Source organism: Perca fluviatilis, chromosome 7 (genome assembly GCF_010015445.1).
Source record: "Perca fluviatilis chromosome 7, GENO_Pfluv_1.0, whole genome shotgun sequence".
Lineage (NCBI taxonomy): Eukaryota > Metazoa > Chordata > Actinopteri > Perciformes > Percidae > Perca > Perca fluviatilis.
The window spans coordinates 17,174,875-17,198,955 of NC_053118.1; the positions used below are offsets into that span (position 1 = coordinate 17,174,875).

At 38.3% G+C, this 24,081-nt stretch overlaps 1 protein-coding gene across 1 annotated transcript in view; it reads right to left on the reverse strand.

The window, feature by feature from the left end:
* col14a1a (collagen, type XIV, alpha 1a) overlaps positions 1-24,081 on the reverse strand; it is a 140,138-nt gene that overhangs the window by 12,076 nt on the left and 103,981 nt on the right. Inside the window, 9 exon segments of the mRNA XM_039806678.1 lie at positions 929-1,120; positions 1,342-1,408; positions 2,712-2,747; positions 7,101-7,172; positions 7,313-7,366; positions 11,734-11,787; positions 17,176-17,229; positions 17,954-18,049; positions 21,076-21,135. Coding sequence (XP_039662612.1) covers positions 929-1,120; positions 1,342-1,408; positions 2,712-2,747; positions 7,101-7,172; positions 7,313-7,366; positions 11,734-11,787; positions 17,176-17,229; positions 17,954-18,049; positions 21,076-21,135 — 685 coding nt within the window.

Consider the following 24,081-nt stretch of genomic DNA (forward strand, 5'->3'; position numbering starts at 1 on the left):
AGGTCATTAAGTCTGATATTTGTGCTGCTACGCTTTCCCATAGGCTGATAGTTGATGATCTGGCTTTGTTAATCCTTGCTGTAGAGAGCTCAAGCATAACTATGTCTAGAAAATATGCCAACCACTGTTTTATACAAAGCGAGTGAGGGGGGCGCCAGCGTTGAGCTATCATTTTCTTGGTTGCAGTTGAGCCGGCTAGCCAAATTTTCCTCTGTCTCCCAAGCAGGTGTAATTTAGAGTCGTCATTAAGTAACAAAACAATCAGGTCAGTAGGAATTAGATATCCTATCACATCAAATATTATTGATGTTGTTTTATTCCAGAACTAAGATTAAGATATTTTTGAAGACACTGATGTACTTTATTTCCACTTTAGGTTTAAACACTCATTAAGATAATCTTGGAAAGCATGAAGTTTGGGTTAGGCACATGTAACTGTAATTATTCTCATTACTCTCATTTCCTGTCAGCTCTGTAATAAAGGCATAACATGCCCCAAAACAACATTAAACTTACAATAAATAAAACAGAAGCCAAAGGCTCCAAACTCTACAATCTGCATAGTAACACATTTTATCATCTTATTTTCCACTTACGACTATTATGAGTTCAGTACAGACTATCACCTGCTCACTGCAGCAAGGGCGGTCTAATAAACACTCAAATGTTTCCTCACTCTTTCTGATGCTAATATAAACAACAGCATGCAGTCAAAGTGTCTAGACACAACCCAAACAGCAAAGTACTGATGATGTCTGTATATCACAGAGATTATAAGAGATATATGTATGGAAATTCCCAAGTATATATATATATATTTTTTCTCTCTCTCTCTCTTTCTCTCTCTCTCTCTCTCAACATGTGTTGTGCATCCTGTAAACAACTGTCTTTACTCATAAACACAACCTTAAACATCTTCCTCTCTCACCTCTCTCTCCTGGTTGTCCATTCTGGCCGCTAGCACCAGGGAAGCCTGGCCTGCCGGATGGCCCTTGCTCTCCCTGAGGTCCTGGGAGGCCTCTCCTACCTGGCTCTCCGGGTGGTCCGGGTACTGTTCGGACTGACGCCGCTGACTGGACAGGGATCTGGTTCAGTATAGAGTTATAGCGAGACAAGTGGCCTGCGAGAGGTAGAGGAGGAGAATGGTTTGAAATGATTTAAAATGAGCTTTTTGACGTTTAATTGTTGCTTTGTTATGATGTTTTACCACAAATCAAACATAAGCGAATAGAAGAAAAGGGAAGAAGTGAAGCCAGTAGAGGTCAGAAAAAACATTTTCAGCAAGAAAATTGTACTTAATAACATGCTGGTGTTAATGTGTAAATATCTCTGATTACTCACTCTGGATGAGCTGTTCACACACTTGCCGTGCAATGGCACGCACAGCAGCTTGGGATTGCACATCGCCCTGAAGAACAAACACAGAGCGCTCATGGTCTGATATTACACAACCACACAGTAGACTGATACCACTTTCTATTTGAGCAACCACAGGAACATAAAGGATGGAATTAACTGACTTAAATTGTAACTGCTTTAAAACCCTAACCTCTAAACCCTAAATTCAGTTTACTTGTCACAAGGAGTTTGACACAACCCATGAAAACAGTAATGTCTTCTGTGGCTCGGGAGGAGCTTTCCAAAGTTTGAAAAAAAATAACCCTGCTGATGCCATATTGATGTCATTAGGGATGCACTTAAAATTGTATCCAGAAGGGTGGCATTACACCCTTCAAACGCCTTCAAAATAATAATCTAGTTAAAAGATATTGATTTTGAGTTGTTCAATTGGCTCTAGACCTTTATTGGTTGGGTGTAATGGAGTTGAGACTTGTCTTTTAAGAAGTTAAAGCTCACTTGGTCAAACCTTTAAAAGCCATACATTCATCTTAAAATTATGGACTAACTGATTTTTATCTCCTCTTTTGCCTTGTGCTAATCATCGTCATATACTCATTTAATGTCACACTATATCGCAATGTGTATATCTCAAAAATATATTAAGTTTGTAGGAAATGTTTCCGCTGTTCAATTATTATCGTATAAATCACTGTGAAATTAAAAATCTAGGGTAGATGCATACTACAAGATCCTAACCAGCTTTATTCACAACTGGGCCACCCCACAAAATGCACAACAAAGAGGAGAAAATACTTGAAAACTACTGGAAAAGACTTTTGTGTTGAGTCTTTAAACCAAATTGAACTGCAGGATGGTACAAATGTCCCTAACAGTTAATTAAATGGGGCAGAAACTGGAATTACAGGTTTGATTCAAGTTGGCAAGTTGCGCATCTCTCAAGCCCTCGGCCGTGATGGCCTGGCTACTGTGTCAGCAAAAATACAGACCCTGCTTAGCTGCAAATGTGAACCATGAACACTGATTTGATTCGGTTTGCTCTAAACAAGGTTGAGGGAGTAAAACAGAGAAATAAAGTGAATGTTTGTGCAAAAGAGGAATGAGAAAAAGTGAATGTGTACTGGAGAGTAATTTGGTTTCTACAAAACAAGGGTGTGAAGCATTAGTGAGTAATAGTCTGAGTTTTACTTCAGCAAAATAACAACATTTCCACTGCAAAATGGAGCAGTAAAACATGATTTGTTCTAAACAGTGGTTGAAGTGTGTGTGTGTGTGTGTGTGTGTGTGTGTGTGTGTGTGTGTGTGTGTGTGTGTGTGTGTGTGTGTGTGTGTGTGTGTGTGGAATGGCTTACTCTTTCTCCCTTATCGCCTTTGGTACCAGCAGAACCCTGGAACATAAAAGCACAGGAGAATAAACATTTGACCGGGATGTGTACTACTGTAAATAGCAATGCTCATCTCTTTTTCCCTCTCTCCTTTAATGTCCCCACCCCATTACTCTCCATCTCTTTCCTTTGCTTTATGCATCCACACACACACACAAACACACAAACACACAAACACACACACACACACACACACACACACACACACACACACACACACACACACACACACACACACACACTTCTTCTCCGATCTAACAGCTGGTATGACTAAATGCATTTAAATGTGCGTTCAGGTTCTTTGTGTCCTAAAGACAACACACACATAAGCCCCAAAGTATGTGTGCCCACAAACAGAGAGCAATTTTGTGCCTGGATGCGCTCCCTTTCTGCTACTGCCAATATTGTAAAACACACAGATGCATATCTGATCACAACACACATGTACACACAAAAACCTGCCAAGCACATAAAGTGGGTTATGGCATATCACAGTGTAACGCATTGTGATCCAGAGGCAAATAAAAGACAAGTATTTCCTGGCCACAGAACCATTTGCTGATATGATAAATATCAGATTGATGTTGTTACAGCTTTTGAATAAAGCTTGTTTGTCTTGGGGGAAACATGTCCTTGACCACCGACTGACTGGCTGTGTGTTAAGTGGGTTGGTGGATAGAGAAGGATGAGAAAATGCTTGTGCAGGTCTGGCATATCATAGAGTATGTCTACTATATTGCAGATAACAGAAAGCCTGTGCCAACATTTGACACAGCCGCTGAATTGGAGTGCAGGTCTCCACAATAAAAGTCTTCGCCTGGACGTCTGTCTGTCTTCCTGGGCATATAAATGTTTACTGTCTTATCAGGGTGACATGGAAAAACCAAATTTAACTGTGTGGGAGCCAAAGTAAGTATCTGAGCGGGGGGAAAAAAAGATATCTCTTATACAAATCTGATTTCTTTTACTATTTTATAAAAATGATCTTCCCATAGTGCCCTGTACATGCAGAGTCTGTCCAAAGTACAGAGTCAATGTTTTTTCACTCAAAATGTTTTACAGTTCATCCGCAGGGAAGAGTATTTCATGACTTTTCTCTTGCATAGCGCTTCAATGTGGACTGATAAAACAGTCACAAAATGACTGTTGCTTTTTTCTTTTGTAACTGGCAAAGCAAATATGCTTGCTACCAAGTAAAGCAAGATAAATAAAAAATCTTGCAGGTGGTTGAGTCAGTGGAAACCACATTCAGAAACAGTATTTTGTCCAGGTCTCACACACACACACACACATACACACACACACACTTGGACTCATTAGCTCTTTTTGGTCAGAGATCCTGCAATACCGCTGTAAAGAAGACCCCTCATAACACCAGCTTTGCTTTTTTACATTGAACCAAACAGAGCCGGCATATTGCTGCCCCAGTTGTTATTTTAGATAGCGTGCCGGCTTAGCAGCGGAGCAACAATGCTACCATCATTCCATGTTCGTACCTTTTATACAGAAAAGCGAGGCAGAATAACAGTCACACCCTGCACAGACTGTGTAAAATGGGCGAAAGCCACACACTCGGACATCAAGTGCTACAACAACTTAATAGACTTCTGAGGTCAGTTGTAAATATGAAGGTATATGAAACAGTTGATGAAAAGTAAACCAAATGTAATGACTATATACGTTGTCAAGGTGGATTCTGCTGCTATGACAAGGGACATCTGTCACTTCTGCCTCATCAAGACTTTGACAACTTTGAACAGTTGACTCTCATTCTCATATGGACTTGTACTTTGCAAAGACATGCCAATAAGCTACAAAGAAAATATGTTTTGTTCTGTTTCGTATTATGAAGTTTTATGAATATTGATTTTGAAAGAAAGAGCATAACATTTCCAGAAGAATCATGTCATTCCTTAAACAGAACAGTTTGGGTTTTCACATTAGACGCTAGGGGCCCTATCTTGCACTCAGCGCAATTGCCTTTGTTGACCGACGCATGTATCATTCCTATTTTGCCCCCGACGTGGACTTTTCCCTCCACAGACGCACGTTGGTAAATTAGGGAATGTATTTGCGCTCCTGGGGGCGGTTCAGCGAAAAGAGGAGGCGTGTTCCGGCGCAAAACTTACTTGGTCCTATTCTGCAGTTTCAGAAAACAATTCCGCCACTGACCAAGAAAAACCTGGTCTAAAGTCAGTAGCGCTAGTCTAAAGTCAGTAGCGCGTTATTCAGATGCTATTTTAGGGGCGCATGCTTGGCCATAATGTAGCGTGTGCACAACGCACATTCACTTCTCTCATCTTAATGGATGCAGCAGTTCCCATTTTTGCAAACCATACATAATTACAAAGGAAAATATTACTGAAAATGCGCTTCAGGTGTTTGGATAGGTCAGGAGGCACTTTACAGTACAGTCCTCAAAAAGTTGCAGCATTTTTTGTGGCTTGTTGCGATTTACACAACATTTCCATGAATCATGGATGTGTTGATGACATAAATGAGGAAATATTAGAGGACTTAAGGAGACGTGATGTTGAACTACGGCGGGATCTGGTCCGGGAGTAATGCGCGATGTGCTCCTGATGGAGCGGGTGGACGGAGATGGAGTGGGGGGAGGAGGAAGGGGCACAACAGGTGCAGGTGGTGCGTTTGGAGTCCCACGCTCCATGGCTGCAGCAATCCTCTTGATCCAGACTTGAGGAGATGCGCTCGAGGGGCCGCAGCAACATCGCCACCCGGCCAAGACGGGCATTTATTACTTTGCCGCATCTCGCATCGGCAGCTCCCGCTGGCGTGCGTCCATGGCATGCGCCAGGCAAATCCGCCGTCATAATAGCAATCCGCCATGGAACAAGCGCGCCTGCTCTTAAAGGGAATGTGAGATGACGCTCTGATTGGTTTATTGCACGTTACGCCCAAACCACACCTAGCTACCTCAGACCAACCCATTTTAGATTTGCGTCGGGCGCAAGAGTAATTTATCCCACCGGTATAATAGCAACAGCGCCCGAGATCCGCCCACAAAGCTACTTGCGTTTTGCGTTTCATACTTGCGTTTCAGATAGTTAAAATAGGGCCCAAGGACTGCTACTCTGCATCTTTACATATACTCTTATCTTGCCCTCAATGGAATAAATCCACTGGCCTTCAACAAATGTCTTAGTGCAGTGGGAAAGATGTGTGGCACTTTTGTGTCCACCTCAACAAAACTGACAGGATTACTTTCCACGTCTTAAGGTTAAGTTATAACATGATGAAACAAAATGCTAAAATTTCCCTGTAGATTTAAATTGCTGCTATTTCAGATAAAAAACACTTGTTAAAGAGAAAAAATATTCTCGTGTAGCAAAAACCTGGTGAAAGGTTGCAGGGGACAGAACGTGGACTGCATCAGCAGTTTAAAGTTGAGGGGAAACTAAAAGTTTAAGAGATTATGGCTCAGGAAAGTGAGATCTGATTTTCTTTTTTGTCTCCGTTTGTGTATTTGCATACATTTTTTATATGGGATTTCTGTGTCTTTTATGTCTCAGAGATTCAGAGATGAGGCAGATGTGATCGCTCACTGTTTTTGTGTGTGTGTGTGTGTGTGTGTGTGTGTGTGTGTGTGTGTGTGTGAGGGGGAGAGAGTGTCGGTAAGTGATTTATAGCTCTGCCTGTCTGAGCCAAACTTTGCTGCAGAGCTGACCCAACACTAGATTAGCTGTCATCAACATCACTGTATCATCTGTTCCTGTTAGCATTACACAAAGTTTGGAACCGAACATCTTCTCCTCCGCATCCTTCTTTGTGTTTGTTTCTCTTGCACATATTTCTTCTTCTTTCTCTTCAAAGTTGAACCTTTATTGTGATTTTTAATTGATACATTTTTATTCCGTAAGTCCTTAGTCACCTTATGAGATATGTCTTTTGGATATCATAAAAAAGATAAGCCTTATTAGCAAAACTAACTTAAGATGATACATTTGTCATTATGAGGACTGCGTCAAATACTAACAGGCTGGTTCCAGTCAGGAGAAAGGAGATCTGAAAATGGAACAGGACGAAAAGGAGAAGAATAAACAATCTGCGGAGCATGAGCTTCTTGTCAGCGTTGGAACCGAACCACTTTAAAAAAAAAAATGCTTAAACAAATCTGTAACTTTGTTATGTAGCTCTGTGATTGTTGGGCCTGTAAATTTAGGGAGGTATGATGGGAGAAAAATATCTAAAGAGGAGACATCAGATGGAGGAGGAGGAAGTAGTGGAGAGGTCATGTCCTTCTTGTTAATTTGGATAAGTTATGTCAAACTCTCTTTTATGCCTCAAGTAAATTCAGTATCAGAGGTTTTTAAAATTAAACAAAAACATTTCACTCACAGGAAGTCCTTGATCTCCTTGGGCCCCTGCTGGTCCACCAGGTCCTGGAGCTCCTGGTGCTCCTGGGGATCCCTGAGAGAAAGACAGGCAATTAGTGAAAGAGAAAAAGAGGAAGAAGGAAGGTGACAGGAAGCAGAAGGATCAGTCAGTCCATGTGTCAGGGTGATCTGACAGACAAAATGATGCTGAGAATAATAAGAAAAGAGACTTACAAGGGGTCCAGGAGGTCCTTGTTGTCCCTGTGGTCCATTATTACCTGGCAGACCCTGACAGACAGACGCAGATGAAAACACTCAGTTTACTAAATATTAGCTGAACTTTCATAATTGTAGGTTGTTTTGCACAAGCCCTTTCTAAGTGGCCTGAGGGATTTTGTGCGAGTCTCCAGACTAAACCGACAGCATTATATTCTAATACAATTAAAATACAGGCTACTGACGGAAACCAAACTCAGTAGCTGTGCAAGCTCAAAGTCTACCAACAAATGCCGCCTATCAAACCTTTGTTTGGTTTTGCTTTTAGACAGTTTGTATGAAACACATTTGCCTACGTCCTGATGGGTTTTCACAATAAGACAGTTGAATTATTTGTAATCTGCATTTGAGTTGCCTCTAGGTGTCTAAAACTTCTCCGTCATTTAATGTCTTCTCCATGATGCTGTGGTTTGAAGAGAACACGCGAGTATGAAACTGGAGATTTCACTACAGAAGCACATTCATACCTACTGTATGCCAATTCTGTAAGGTCTGGTTTTGTTAAGGTATGACATATAATAACATGATGATGGCTTTGATCTTTCTCAATATTTATAGGCGATTCAAATTGAACAAATTCAGTGTTATTAATACACATTTTGGAAGCTGAACTCAGCATCAGATTGTCCTGGAAAACAGCTTAACCTGAGGTTCAGTTAATCCTTTCATGTTAGCTTGGATATCGAAATTTATTTTGTGGTCACACATTGAGGCTGATGCCCTTTCAACATGGACACACTCCTTATGTTACTAAATTTAACCTGTGTAAGGGTACAAAGCAATGAATGAAGTGAGCAGTCTACAGTGTGCTATTATGTAAGTTTAAGAACTTGGAAGGAGCATTAAAAAAACTTAATTTGTTTCTCCTATTTCTGTAAATATATTCTGGACATGGGTTATATCTATGCTTGTACGTTTTTTTAAAAACTTATTTGGTAAGACAAATAGGGACAGCACATCTTGGAGCAGGGAATTCCCCTGTGGTGTTATGTCCTAAATGCTCCCCACAACACCTAAAGCATCAAGCTCTCATTGCGATCTTTACCTTCCAAATAAATGTACCAAAACCAGGGGTTTGACTACACAACAAAATCTGGATTTATTGATTGATAACATGTGCATGAGCTTCTCTGAAAAGCTGTGCCAGAATGTGACATCAGAGAACTCCTCTGCGAGAGTCACTCTGGTGTCACACAGTAAACACTCGTACTAGTAAACTCACTAATGGGACTCTGGAGGCGGCCTTGGTTCCTCGCAATGTTTAAAGTCTCACAATGTTAGTAACTTTTTACTTTGAAAACCTTTCAAATTTATCAGAAGCACATCTGGAAAAAAAGAATCATCATCTTCAGACAAAAAAAATTTCAGACAAAATTTTCTACAGTGAAGCAAACAAGCATTTGTGACATTGGGACAAGAGTCAGTCTGTTGTCACACTATAAACGTTTGCCAGTACTGGCTATATTATAATCCAAAACAAACATTCAACCTTTTCTTTTTCTATTTTTCATATAAGAAATTCAGCCTCCTGCCTTGTCTCACAGGAGGTCATGCTCATGAAAATGTATCACTGTTGTTACATTTCAAGCTGCAACAGGTTTACGGTCTAACTCAGACTTTTGTTTGCATGCTAATATACCTACCAACAAATGTTAGGTTTGTTCTGTATTAACAATTACATTCTATAGGATTGAACCTTTTTATTTATATTAAACTTTCTCGCAAAGCACTCTGAGGTGAACTTGGATGCTCGAGTAACATTTTGATGAGAACTGCAACTTTAAGTTGTTGGAAAATAAGTCATCAATATATCTTAAATAATAAAGTTATGAGTTATGACAGATAGTGCCAGCATGGTTTTATGAGCCTGTGTCTTGGGAAGAAAAGCTAGATCTACTCAGTTCTGAGTTGGAAAAAGTAAAAAACAAAATAAAATAAATAAGTTCTGTAATGCAAGCCTCAATGACAAAATAAAGATTTATAGCTGTCCGTGATCTATTTCACGTTGATATGGACAAATAAATACCCGGGAGACAGTTACTATTGTTTCAACTGACCTAACTGTCCACTGCAGCGAAGTCTTTGCCAGACCTTTTTTTTTTGGCTTTTATACACCTTACAAAAAGTTTTGTAGTGTTTATGCCCAGTGGACTAGTGCGATGCTATTAAGTTTTACTGTGAGTCAACAAAGGGCTAGATGCTCTCCCCAGTCTTCTTTGTACACATTGGATGATACATTCTAGTGGCTGGAATAAACCCCCACTAAGTGGTAACCCCAAAAAGTCACACAATCATTGTGAATTAATTCATTTTCAAGAGCTGCTTCTTGTTCATAAATTACAGTTCAGTTGGCTACATTCTACTTTCTATATCACTGTTAAATGGATAGTGATAGCAAAAATTGCTGTTGCATTGTTGACCTCTTGAGAATTGATTCTTATCAGTATTCACTGCGTCTGCTTCCCTACTGCTTTCAATGCATCTATTGAAAAAAATAAAACATTTGGAGGGAATTTAGTCCAAGTACGCTGCTGTAAACATCAGAGTGTGGCGCTGCAGTTATTCTGCAACAATAAAAGTACAGAATTGAGATGTTTCCTGTCGTGTATGGAAACTAAATTATAATTTGCTCTTTGTGATTCTACAAACATACCCCATATTGTAATTCTTTTCTAGTAGTCCCTACCAACAAATATAAAATACACAATAGATCTGTAACATCTTGATGAAATATGGATATGGGAGGCCTGTCATAACCGTGCTGCAAAGGGGGCCTCTTCTCCCAATATATAGCAGCTAAAATTGCTCCCTGATTAGTAATATCACATGATTACGCTCAATAATTACATTAGTAAACATGTAGTGTATTCTCTGTGTGAGTGTGGGTGTGTTGGTGGTAAATCACCACACACTTCAGATTATGGCGGTAATTCTAAATTTTGAGAAGGACTCAAAACTGCTCAACAGGGCTTTGTTAATGGTATAATCAAAGAATCAAGCTGTGAATATTCTAGATAAATATGATATCCTTTAAATCACTATAAGTTGTAGCTTCAAACTAACCACTAACCACCTTTTAATGTGAGTGATTCTAGATCAAATTCGAGAGTTTTCCTAGTCAGTCCAATGCAGTGTTCTTCAAAGATCTCTAGTATCCATAAAAGGAAATATATCTTAAGTTGATAATTGAATTAGTTTCATCATTCAGGTTGTTTCCACGTAATGCATATGTATTATTGACAATGACAGATAACAACTGGTGGTTAGTTTAGTGATATCCCTGAAGCAAATGGAGACACACACTCTGATGGTAATATTCAGATATCATAACATATCATCGTAACTGCTTAACGTGATTGGTACAGAAAAAAACCTTGCTCACTTTGTCTACATGCTATAGTCAGTTACCCAGAAACCTCGAGAACACTGCTGCTTCAAACAACAACAGTAGAAAACAAAGTCCCTACTAGAAAACAGATTAAAGAATTTGGCACAGATGTTATTTTACAATGTTATGGTTGTTATTGGCACCTTAAATTAAAACAAAATGTGAGTTAATGCTTTTCTTGCTATAAGTTTATGAACTCCAAACCAATCTGGCATCATAAGAAGAAATCCCCGGTAAACATACAATTGTCCTGAAGGAAACCACATGACAACTGAGGGGATGAGCATCTGGACCGCTGTCAGCCAACAAACAGACAGCAGATGGATTATGTGTGGATTCGTTCACCTCGCTAGGAGCAAGGCCAGGACAAAACTCTTCTGTTATCATATTACGTATTTGGATAAAACCTCTTCTTGCTGCTTGTCGACACATTACGCTCTGGCTGCGTTACTGTTTTGGTATTTACAGCCCAGTTGGGTATTGTAAGGCCTGATTCCTCTGTCAACTACAGTTACTACTATACTGTTTACTACAAATGGGGGAAAACTTGTATGGTTTTATGAAGTGACATTGATCTTAAAGCACCTCTAAAAACACTTTTTACTTCTTCATGATTGCTCAATTCATTTTCATACATTCATTCATACATTTTCTTCTTTTAAATCTCTATGTTGTTGTCATGTATTGCTTTGCCTACATGCCTTTTCTCAAAACATTTACAAATTACCTTTTTTTCATATATTAGAGCACCCTCTTCAACTAGTTATGACGGTGGCGGCAGAGTCCCACTTTCAGGATGGGGTTTTCACACCCCATTTAACTCAAAACTAAATAAAAAAGACTTATATTGTCTACATCTCTATATACAATATCCCCATCTACATATACTGTCTGTCATTGATACTACAGTAGAATAAATATATGCATCACAAAGAACCACCAAACCACACTGTGTAACAGTAACCTATAGAGTTAATGTATATGTTCTTACCCTTACTCCTGGGGGGCCATCTCTACCAGGGGAGCCCGAGCTTCCAGGAACACCCTAAAAAAACCACAAATAAGCAGGTTTGAATCACTATCACAACACTGGCTGTGGTTCATATACAACACAGCACGCCAATGGACATTTAGGGATGATATAAAACTAAGATAAGTAGCATTTATAAATGTGTTTACGAGGGTCCTAGGAGCCGTCAGACATTTTATCTGCCATATTACATACAGTGTAACAAGGAATGCCTTTTTTCTCTTAATAATTAGAATGCACATACACATTCAACTGAAGGTCAAAACAGAAACAGGTTTGCTGACTTGCTTAACGATGCTTTGACATCAGTGGACATACATTTGATTTGTGGGAAGAACCAACCTGCAACCCTTAGGCTACAGGACAGTCTCTACATCAGCAGGCCACCCTGCTGCTCCATCTCCTACCCCATTTCCCCTTCATCCACCTCTCTGCAGGTCAATGCACACAGCCAACTCCAAAAGACAGTCATGGATTAAGTGTTGAAGTGATTTATCTCTGCACTTCAGTATTAGTGGAGAGCCCATAGAACAGGACAGTTAACACTGTTAAAGGTCCTACAAATTACCGGCTGGGGTCGCAGAGGACAGGCCGCTTATGATTAACGATGTGCCGTTGTTTAGATGTTGGCTGATGTGCATTCTCCCAAGACATCTGCGATAATATCGCTCCTACCACTTTCACACGTGTATCTACAAACCTCAACACACACACACAGGGAAGTAAGCCAGTACAGCAATTTGTTTCAAGAATTTTATAGAAATCAGTGTCTCTAAACAAAGAATATTCAAGTAATATTAAACTTGATTTTTTTAAACTACCTAAAAACAAGTTAGTTTGCACTGGAGACTGGTAGAAATATTGTCATTGCACGGACAGATTTGTTTACTTGTTAGACAAGAAAATAAAAACTTTAAGGAATCAATTACACACTAAAAGTATTAAACTTGATTAAAAGGATGAGAAGTTTTTTGGCTAACAAATAATTGTAACCCCCATACATCCCTCTACTAAGCGCTTATAAGCAGTATACAAACAAAATACGTAATATATAACTAAATATTTATTCAACACTATAATGTAGTTAAAGGCCGAGATAATGAGATTTTTCAGTGTTTATTAATACTTGTCAACAACTATAACTCCTAATGTGAAGCAACTGTAACTTGCATATGAATAGATAATGAATGGTAAGCTGTAATTAATTTAACATATTAAGTGTTTGTTATTAACAGTTGATAAATACTTTATAATTTGTAGTAAGTAAAACATTGCAAGATTTGTTAATGTGTTTAAATATGTATAATTCATTATTACAGCTATGCTACGTTAACTCATAACAAGTCACAATTGTTGATTAATATATTAATGGACATTTATAATAAAGTGTTTAGGTACTGCTTACAAATGTTAAATGGGCAGGTTAAAACAAATTGTTCCCGGTTTTTGCTTTGTAATTGGCATATATGGCAGGATACAAGTGCACAAACACACGTACACACACCTATCTGAGCTTCTTGACCAGAACCTGAGAATAATATGAGACAAGGCCAAAGAAATAAATGATCAGAATCACGAGTGTGCAAGTTGTTTGGTTCTGATTCAACACATTAGCCTGGGATTGTTTGCCGCAGAACACACACACACACACACACACACACACACACACACACACACACACACACACACACACACACACACACACACACACACACACACACACACACACACACACACACACACACACACACACACACACACACACACACACACACACACACAGCTGTGAGTTTGTCAGGGTCCAACAAATTAAGCGAAGACGTAAAGAGGGGCAACTACATGTATATGTGGAAAAGCTTCTGTACAAGAAGACCAAGTTGAAATTATTGCCACACAAAAACAAACAAACAAACAAACAAACAAACAAACAAACAAACAAACAAACAAACAAACAAACAACATATATATTTCTCTCAGACCAGACACACACACACACACACACACACACACACACACACACACACACACACACACACACACACACACACACACACTGAAAAAACAGAATGAAAGTGAGTGAGCTGCGAAAGATTAATCCACACACACTAACACACCCTTTTTGCTATTCATTGCAGCTGCATTTTTTACTGGTAAATTGAAACAGAGGTGAAGGGGACGCTGATGACAAGGTTACATTGTATTTACTGCAGCGATAGAGGGAGAGAGAGAGAGCGAGAGAGAGAGAGAGAGAGAGAGAGAGGGAGAGAGAGAGAGAGAGGGAGAGAGAGAGAGAGAGAGATTAGAGTTGTAATATTCTCTGCGGTCCCTCGTATATTACAACAGGGCCCTGGAAGCTACAATATTCCCCCACTGAGACACACACACACCTATTCATATTCCTCTCTCTGACAAAACACATTATTACTTGGTAACATAGTGCGGCACAGGGCCGCGCTGCCAGCTTTTATTAATAGGACTATGCAGGCAGAGAGAGAGCTAGATAGTGCTGCATTAGGCAGTGTTGCAGCTCTCTGTGAGCTGGTTCAGAGACTAGTTGTTTTCTTCTTATACAAATGGTTATTGCTCATTCCTCTCTTAGAAAATCTGTGAAAATGTAACAGCTGTGGTAGAAATCAGAAACACTATGAGTACGACTTCCAATCAGCAACTGGATTCTAGTCTCACCAACTCATAAAACACTCAACAAAAGAAATATCTAAGCCATTTCATGAGCCAGACTACAGAACAGTGACTACAAATGGATTGAAGTCCAGAGAGAAACTATCACAAGGCACATGATTATCAGCATCAGCATAACAATACGTTGTCTTTACAGCTGCCTCTGCCAAAAACTGTTTAGTTATCTGCATCAGCACTAAAATAAACACCTGGCCAACTTTGTTCAATATAGTCTTATATTAAGACCCTGTTGACAAACTTTCTGAGTGATTTAATTAATCAGTACTACAAAGCCACTTCATGTACTCTTAAACATGAATAAAGATACCCTGCAGAGGGTGATCACCATCATAAAGTACAGTACAGTTCAGTACATGAGGGGGTTATTATAGGAAACCTTGACAAAGTGACCATCCCATCATAGTGCAGTGTGCTCTAAAGGCAGATCGATGTATCAGTCTGTGATCGGCAGATGGGAGCAGCGACTGTAACAAGCTGTGATTTGGTGTGGAAAAAAGATAATAGTGCTCCTTTATGCTGTCTGCAGGAGCTGTCTCTCAAAATCAAAATGTTTGCACTGTCAGCTCTACATGGAGAGCTTGACTGCAGATACATCTGGTTGTAATGAATTTAAAATTAGTTTATTCACCCATTCTCTGAAATGTATTATCCCTTTACAGATCACTGTTGTACCTTAGTAGCTTATCCCAGGATGCAGTGCGTAGAAGGCAGAAAAAAAATCAGTTCATCACAGGTAATATAACACAAAACAGGAAACGGATCTAACAAGTAGGTGCTATCCCCTGACATGAACATAATGTTAAATCCCTTATAATATTTTTTCTTTCCTAAAAATCTATTTTGATGTTCAAAAATCCATTACAGGCGAACCTTGAGCCCTAAGTCAGACTGGTTAGCACCTCTACTCTGTGACATCCTCCAGTGATTCTGGGCTCAGAGCCATAATGGAATCCACCATCTTATTTCATTTGTCCTGGACCTCAGAAAACACAGCAATGGTGTATGTGTAAGCTGTGTGTGTAAAAGGGTTCCTGCTCACTTCTAACCACACTTAAATTTCTCAAAAGGAAAAAATCCATCTCAGCCTGGAGGACAATAAAGGTAGTATTTGTGTTATTTTTCCAGTTCATAAGCTTGAAAAAGGCTTAAAGTATTTGTAGGACTGAACTGCACCAGATAGTGCTGCATCAGGTGTGTGACTGTGATAGAGCTGAAAAAGCTTTTAGGAATGTTGGCTCCCACATTCTCCACTTTTGAACAATTTGAAGAAACCCCTTAAGTAAATTCAGCAAAACAAACAATCTACAAGAAATTTCAAGAAAGTAGTCAAATTAGTGGAAACAGGGTGTGCGCACTATCTGTTTTTGTACACTTGATTTAGGCTCAAAAGGACATTTTGACATTCAAATGGGGTGATAATGAGGTAATAAGCCAAGACAGTAAAATTGATTGAGAAGAATTAGGAAAATTATCTGGAAGGGAGCAATCTGCAACATAAGTGAGCCTTATTCCAGGGCTTATTCCACTAGTGCTGTTAAAAGTTAAGGAGTGCCTTATGATATATATATTCCCAACAGCCAATACTTTAATATATCACTAATAAGACATTAACAAAATTGTTGCCTGACTAGGGCATTATACTATATTTTGCAGTGTGTTGTCTAGCCCCCTTCTTCACACCATCACATTTTTTTCACTTCAATGATACCTTTGATATTTGACTTACCATTACTCTGGATCAACTAAAAGACTCTACACACCCACGGTTCACTCTTTCCACTTAATTAGTCTAGTTACATTTGTTTTTCAGGACTAAACTGAAAGACTGTAGCAGACTAAAGCTACTGTTTGTAACCACACGCGTGTGTTTTGCCAGTGTTGAAATGTATTTAAAAAAGACACATTAATGACAAAATCTTCCTTTAAAAATTAAAGATTATCCCGGTTTCTCCTGTCCTTGCTGATGTCTAGGTTTCCCAGTAGAACTCCATTAAATTAATTCAGTATTACCTCTGATTGGTTCACTGCCCAAAAAAAGAGACGCTGGTAATAATGATTCACATCTCAATGATTCCATTAAAACACACACCCACACACGCACAAACACGCACAGCTACTTGAACCTTTATCTCCATATCCCTATATCTCCGTATATAAAAGTATTTGCAGATGCAGTTACTTGGCAAATCATTTACAGAGATAATCACTCTTGGAAACTTACAAAGAGTTGACAAATATCTGTAAGTTAGGATGGTCTAATATAAGGCATTAGAGAAGAGTCAAATATAAAAATATTTTAAATGAAAAAAGAAATGGATTGAAATGTGCCTTAATAGAGCAACAAATCTCATTTCTGTGAGCCTGCAGGGCCATGGCACCTTAGTGACTCGTTTGTATTCTCCAAACAAACACAGAGGAGAACAATTTATAAACATAGTGTCTCACACACACACACAGAGACACAGACACACACACAGACACACACACAGACACACACACACACACTCAGCTGTGTTTGTAATAACCCAATACTACTTTAGTGAAGACAAAAGCAGAGGGAGAAATCACTGCATGTCGGGCAGATTGGAAAATAGTTGCCCCTCTGGGTTCTACTTTGTGATCTTGGGAATCATATCAACATGAACCAACACACACTTTCCCTCTGTGTCTTACTATAATGTCATTTGGGAAATGTTGTCTTACCATTTGTCCGGCTGGACCGATCTCTCCTCTCTCTCCCTTCTCCCCAGCAGCACCCTGTAAAACAAACAAAGTCATTACATCTCAGCTGGACCAGTGATCACACTCATAGCTACCAAAGGACCGGAAAAACCAACATCAGTTATCTTAATAAGATGCTGGGCTGCCACAAGTCCCGAGAACAGCTTCAGCGTGCTTTGGATCCTTCAAGTGTCTGGAAGTCTATCTGAAGCACACGTCAACATTTTGACAGCTCAATACTAAGTCTGTCTAATTGCAGACAGTTTGTGACCTTACTGGAGACGGGGAGTGGAATGGCAAACAGCACACTTTCTGTGACTGTTTCCATCATAACATAATGCAGCAGTGATGCTTGGCAGTAACAGATAATGTCATTCTTGTACCAGTTTTATTTCTTTCAACATTACATTTTTCATATTATACTTTAACACATTCCATCTAAACATGACAGCCACAGTTGTTTGTTTTAAGAGGGAGAGGTAGCTAAATAATGCACACAGTTTCTTAATGCTGAAATTATCAGGTAACTATGGAAATGGTGCTGGGTGATACATATCGTAAAAAGGAAATAAAAATATCGTATATAGTTAATATCGTATAAAAGTTAATAAATGACCTATGCTCCCCAAAGAGCAAAATGGATATAAAAAAAAAAAAAGATCGCCCAGCCCTATGCGGAAATTACCACAATGTGCCATTGCACTACTAAAAACATGACATTATACAGCCTTTCAGTATACACACACATGCAAAGTCTTACCGGGGGGCCCTGAATAGAGAGACCACTGGGTCCCTGAGGACCTGGCGGCCCTGGGGGTCCAGAAGGGCCAATCTCTCCCACTGGACCATGAGGTCCCTGTGAATACAACACAATGGATTTAAATGTGTCAAAGTTCATTTTTTTTATAATAAATGTTTAAACAACATGAAAGAGAAATCCTTTAAGTGCTCAGGAAAAATGAAAATGTGAACATCTTCCATCCCATGAGCAAACTCCCCTCTAAATGAAAAACGTGATGTAATCAAAAACTCCTCAATGCCTCATCAGCTCATTAATATCACATATTCATGAAATGCATTTTAACCAAATTCTGTACGAATTCTTCAGTAACAGCACTGTGGAACCAAAGTAGCACTTAAAAAGAAAGATAAAAATATCAAATCTAGTAATTATATATGATGTACATGACAATTTCAGGTCTTAGCTATACGGTTTTAGTTGTTATTAGAACAATCTAAATCTAAATAATGTTTAATTGTTTATTATATGGCAATGTTACGCTTATATATTCGCTGAGGTAATTGATGTGTTCCCATTTCCTCAAAGGCTGCAGCTACTCAACACATACAATGTCCATCAAGTTAAAACTACAAACTCTGGTCAACATCACCACTACACGCTTGGGGGGCTTTTGCTACCATTGGTTGCTCGCATAAAGAGATCTACTACAGGAAACAGATTTAGACACTCGTCCATCCATCTGTAATCAGGTTGTGCCGGTGTAGCGACTTATTTGATCCAAGCTAGGCAGGGTTCCTGCAGTGGTAGTCAGAAAAGAGGAATTCCAGTAAACGGCCACTGATTCGCAGAATTTGTAGCTTGTTGGCTCAGCAGCAGCCGTAGCCAAAGTAATCTTCACACTGGCTGTATTTATTGTTTTACTATTCAACCATACAGTTACTGGCTTCATGTCTTTCTTATCCATGTAAACAATCAAAAGAAACGTTGGATCAGATATAAATGAATGGAGTGGGAAACAAAAATAAACATAGGACTTCAATGTGTTATGTCATGTTTAACTAAATGATAAATTTCGCTTGAATATGGCGCTGGACTACTTGAAGAGATGAAACGATTTACAGATAACTGAAATTAAATTACTTAAAAGTTTATTTTAAGAACTGCACCAGTTATTTTCCCATTCATCAGTTATTATCCTGTAACAAGTAATGCACCCAAATTGATTAGTGAGAATGAATAAGGATGAATTCATGGAGGAGCTGGTCTCATACAACAGAATAATCCAACCATTCAAATAAACTTGGCTCTAGCTAAGGAGATACAAATGCTGCTGAGCTAAGACAAGTGTGATCTGGCAGGCATGTATAAATATATAAGTGTGTGCTGTGGAGTATGTGTGTGCCAGCAGGACAGAAATCCACATCTCTCTCCAAAACTAACACAATTACAAATATAACACATCTGGCCTGTATTGCAAAAACGCTGAATGAGTTTGATCCTGTCTTTGTTTCAGTCTTGGGATGTGGTATGTTTTAAGTTCTTGGTGGGCCACTTCATGTACTGCACTCGATACACTGTCACTCTACTGAGTCAAAGTAGGACACATGGTTGCTTATTTTCTTGATTGACAGCACTGCGTGTCTGAGCATTAGTGGCAGGACCCCTGTTGCTAAATCACAAACATAGGAACTGGCTATTGGTATTGATAAATATCCAACAGCATCGGGCATTGTACTGACCGCCACAGCTCAATGGTTTGTAAGAGTTTGGAATGTATTGCCATAGCAAAACTGTAGCAGATGCAAATTCAACAGTAAATCATTCATTGTCCAAGACAGGATTGGCTGGAACTGTCTATTAAAAAAAATAATTAAAGGATAGTAACAGTAGCGATAGGAGTCTGCCTCAAGTCTGAGGCCAAAAGGAAAATGAGGTAGCCTGGAAAACTGATATACTTTAGGCTTTTCCAAAATGACCACTTCTTCAGCCCAAGGGGCTTCACATCTAGTCTGTAGGATGGAGTGGGCTGCTGTTGAAAAGGCTCTTTATTTGTGAGTCAGGGGCATTACTTACTCAGCACTAACTTCTTTCCTTTTATTGTCTAAACGGGATGGGGGTTGTTCTGTCCCTAGAGGTAGAGGTTTGGACCAGCATGTTCATACAATGAGTAAAATGTATAATAAACCAGACTGGCGGCTAGTCTTGTGGACTCCTCACAACAGGGCGAGGTGTAATCGCTTCCAGTTGCAAACGCCTCTTTTACCTCACGTAGAGTTTAATCAGATTGAACTGTGAAAAGTGAAATTATGAGGCTCTCCAATGCCCAGCCAGTTTGAGAAATCCAGTCTGACCAGCCTGTTACTTTTAGGGTTCTTTTTTTCTTCTTTTTTTTTTTTTTTTTTTTTTTTTTTTTTTTTTTTTTTTTTTTTTTTTTTTTTTTTTTTTTTTTTTTTTTTTTTTTTTTTTTTTTTTTTTTTTTTTTTTTTTTTTTTTTTTTTTTTTTTTTTTTTTTTTTTTTTTTTTTTTTTTTTTTTTTTTTTTTTTTTTTTTTTTTTTTTCTTCTTCTTCTTCTTCTTCTTCTTCTTCTTCTTCTTCTTCTTCTTCTTCTTCTTCTTCTTCTTCTTCTTCTTCTTCTCCTTTTCCTTCTCCTCTTTCTTTTTTTTCTTTTTTCTTCTTCTTCTTCCTCTTTTTTTTTTTTTTTTTTTTTTTTTTTTTTTTTTTTTTTTTTTTTTTTTTTTTTTTTTTTTTTTTTTTTTTTTTTTCTTTTTTTTCTTTTCTTCTTCTTCTTCTTCTTCTTCTTCTTTTTTTTTTTTTTTTTTTTTTTTTTTTTTTTTTTTTTTTTTTTTTTTTTTTTTTTTTTTTTTTTTTTTTTTTTTTTTTTTTTTTTTTTTTTTTTTTTTTTTTTTTTTTTTTTTTTTTTTTTTTTTTTTTTTTTTTTTTTTTTTTTTTTTTTTCTTTTTTTTTTTTTTTTTTTTTTTTGCTTTTTTTTTTTTTTTTTTTTTTTTTTTTTTTTTTTTTCTTTTTTTTTTTTTTTTTTTTTTTTTTTTTTTTTTTTTTTTTCTTTTTTTTTTTTTTTTTTTTTTTTTTTTTTTTTTTTTTTTTTTTTTTTTTTTTTTTTTTTTTTTTTTTTTTTTTTAAGCGCATGCGCCTGGCTCTCATCTGTTTGCTCCAGCTCCTGATTATGCTATGCCTGGACCGCCCTAAAACACAGGCCAAACACACACACACACTGTAAAAACAGCACATAATCAGTGTTTGCAGTTTGTGGGCCTAGAAAGAGAGTGATGGCTAAGAAACATGCCTCTGCAAAAATATGTATTCTTCAGACTCCCGTTTAAACATGGTAAATGGAGTTTTTTTTTATCTAAAAAAAGTGGACCTGCACAGGTCTTTGATATGAATGGAATATTAATTTGATGGACAGAGGCCAACACTGATCTGTGCTGTAAACTGCCCCTGTGAGCTCTGCACTTTACCACGCTACATCTGTATGTAAGTCTGGAGCTGTAAACCTCGGGCTGACCCCTCTAGCCACAAGGTTTATACGGGACAAACCACACACATCTGCTAATCATTGGCTCATTTGGGATACATCCTCTTCCTGTGTTTGCTTAAATAGGCCTCCCCTGGGAACGAGGGGGCGACTAGGTAGTTCCTACAGTATTTAGCCAGAAGGGACAGAAGGGGTGTTTCCAAGAAGGGCGAGGAATATGAGAGGAGACACACAGATGTAGTAAAAGCAAATAGAAATGGAATCATTATATGCTTGTTTTTTACCAGTTTCTATACCAGATTATATATCATTTTATTAGACGTGTCATTTGATTTCTTTCTCAATTTATATCAACAAAAAGTCAGAACCCACCAAACTGTTGACCCAAGTCTGAAGTGTGACGCGTTGCTTTACCATTCAGGAGTCATTAGCTTATAACCCATCAGCATCCATCAATGGTGGAGTGGTGCTGGGAAAGGATCGCTTAAAGGCTAGTATGGAGAGGAGGAAGGACTACAGTAACCAATACATCTATGGAATACATATGGCATGTGCAAATTCAAATAAGGTAGACTTTTAAAAGGCAAGTGGAGTTTACCCAGAAAAAGTGAGCGTCATGCGGCGATGACTGTTAAGTTTAGGACACATATCGTGGTTTGGATTTGAACACTTGCAAGGAAGGAGCGTTTACTGGTTGAAAGTATTTTGTTTTCGCAGCGAAGTGAACTCCGCTCTCCGGCTTGGAAGCGCTGTGTTTTATGTTGACACAACGTTGAGCGATTTCATTTCGAGATTACTTTCCATTGGATATTGAAGTACATAAATAAGTCTTTTGGCATAGCTGGCCGAGGGGCACTATCCATGGTACCGAAAGGGGGATTTGATTCTTGCATGTTTTGTTTTGTTGTGCATGATGAAAAAACATCCCGCCCTCTGCTTTTTTCACAAATCGCACCCTGGAGCTAACAGTACTTTTGAATGAAATGCAACAATTGTGCAATTGTAAGTTCATGTTAAGAAATGAATACATGGGTTATTCAAAATTATTGATTGTGTTCGTCAATTTAGCAATTTGTCTCTGCAAGATGTTTTTTAATGGATTTTTGCAAACAATGTGAGCCCATGACTTGTCGGAAATCGGGCAAACCTGCAGAGAAACTGAAATCAGCTTTCAGCAGCAGCAATACAAATAATTGTGTTTGGATTTTTCACGGGCCTTTACAGTAATGGTGATAGAAAAAAAAAGTACACCACTATTATCTTTCAAATGAGCAATTTGATGCCAAAGGCACATTTACATTTTTAAACAACGATCTTGAACAGCATGTGCACAATTCAATCTTAACAAAAAGAGATGGCAGGCAGTGCAAGTCTTGTTTTCCTTAATATCAGATTGATTGCTGAGTGATGTTCGGTATTGAGCTGAGTCTGTGCCAAATCAGGCGACACAGATTGCAATTCAGCTGGGGCAATCAATATTATTTCAAACATAACTCAAAGATTTACAAAACTGAAGAGGCCTGCTGCTGTGTGAGACAGAAAAAAGACATGCATCTGACAGTGAACACAAGCACAGAAAATTATTCTCTGGAAGGAAAAACAGTGTTTTGGATGGCGATACTAAGTGTAGAGCAGATTTCTTGCCAAAATACAGTCTGTGTAGATATACTATAGACAAGAGTGCATATATTCTGTTCAATACCAAGACTTTCTGAAAAAAACAGGCACCTTTACAAGGACTGTTTGAGCTCCATTAATCTCTATGATCAGATGGCAATTATAGTTTCTTAATCCTTTTTAATAATTCTTTGCTCTCCAGTTCATTCACCTTCCAGTTGTCTTTTCATTGCTGTATTCTGTGTGTTTAGACACAGCATCAGGTATCCCCATATATCCAGGTTTATTTGGCTTTCTTTACACTCCTTGGTTCATAAGAGTGAGCAAAGTCTCAGCAGCACAACAAAAAATGTTTACAGTGAAAGTCTCAATCTGTTGATTTTGAAAGTTTTGCTGTCTGAAGGAAACTTGTCTTCCACAGGGGATACAATACAGGTATTGTGTTAACAACCAATACTTCCTTTTCATCCTTCCTCAAAACCCCAATGACTACAGTATATTATGCAGTTTGAGCACAAAAGTGGCTATGATTTCACCATTAAACCATTCATCTACGCACATATGCTGCAGTTAAAATGTGATTTAAGAAGCCTATTCAATGCCAGCGAGAGAACAAGACAAAGAGACACAGGTACAAAGAGAGAGGCATAGTAATAATAAAAAAGAGAAAAGAGCCTCAGGCGTGTGGATGAAGTCGAGGTAAAAGAGAAAACAGAGAAAAGAAGAAACAGAAAGACAATGAAGAGGTGAAAGCTTTACAGTACTGCTATTGATCTGGTTTGGCGAGAGAATGAGTGAGAGAGAGAGAGAGAGAAAAGATGAAGGTCACAGAAGCAACGCACAGCATAGAGAGTACAGGAATATGAAAAGAATCCAGTCTTTAATTTTTTAAAGTCTTAAATATGTTTTCTTCCTGGTAACAAGTTAAAAGATAAGAGCACAAGATTAAATTTCGTGACAATGTCTTCAAATTAAGCTCAACTACCGGTAGTTTAAATTAAATTCTTGAACCAACTAGCAACTTATCTTGCATTAG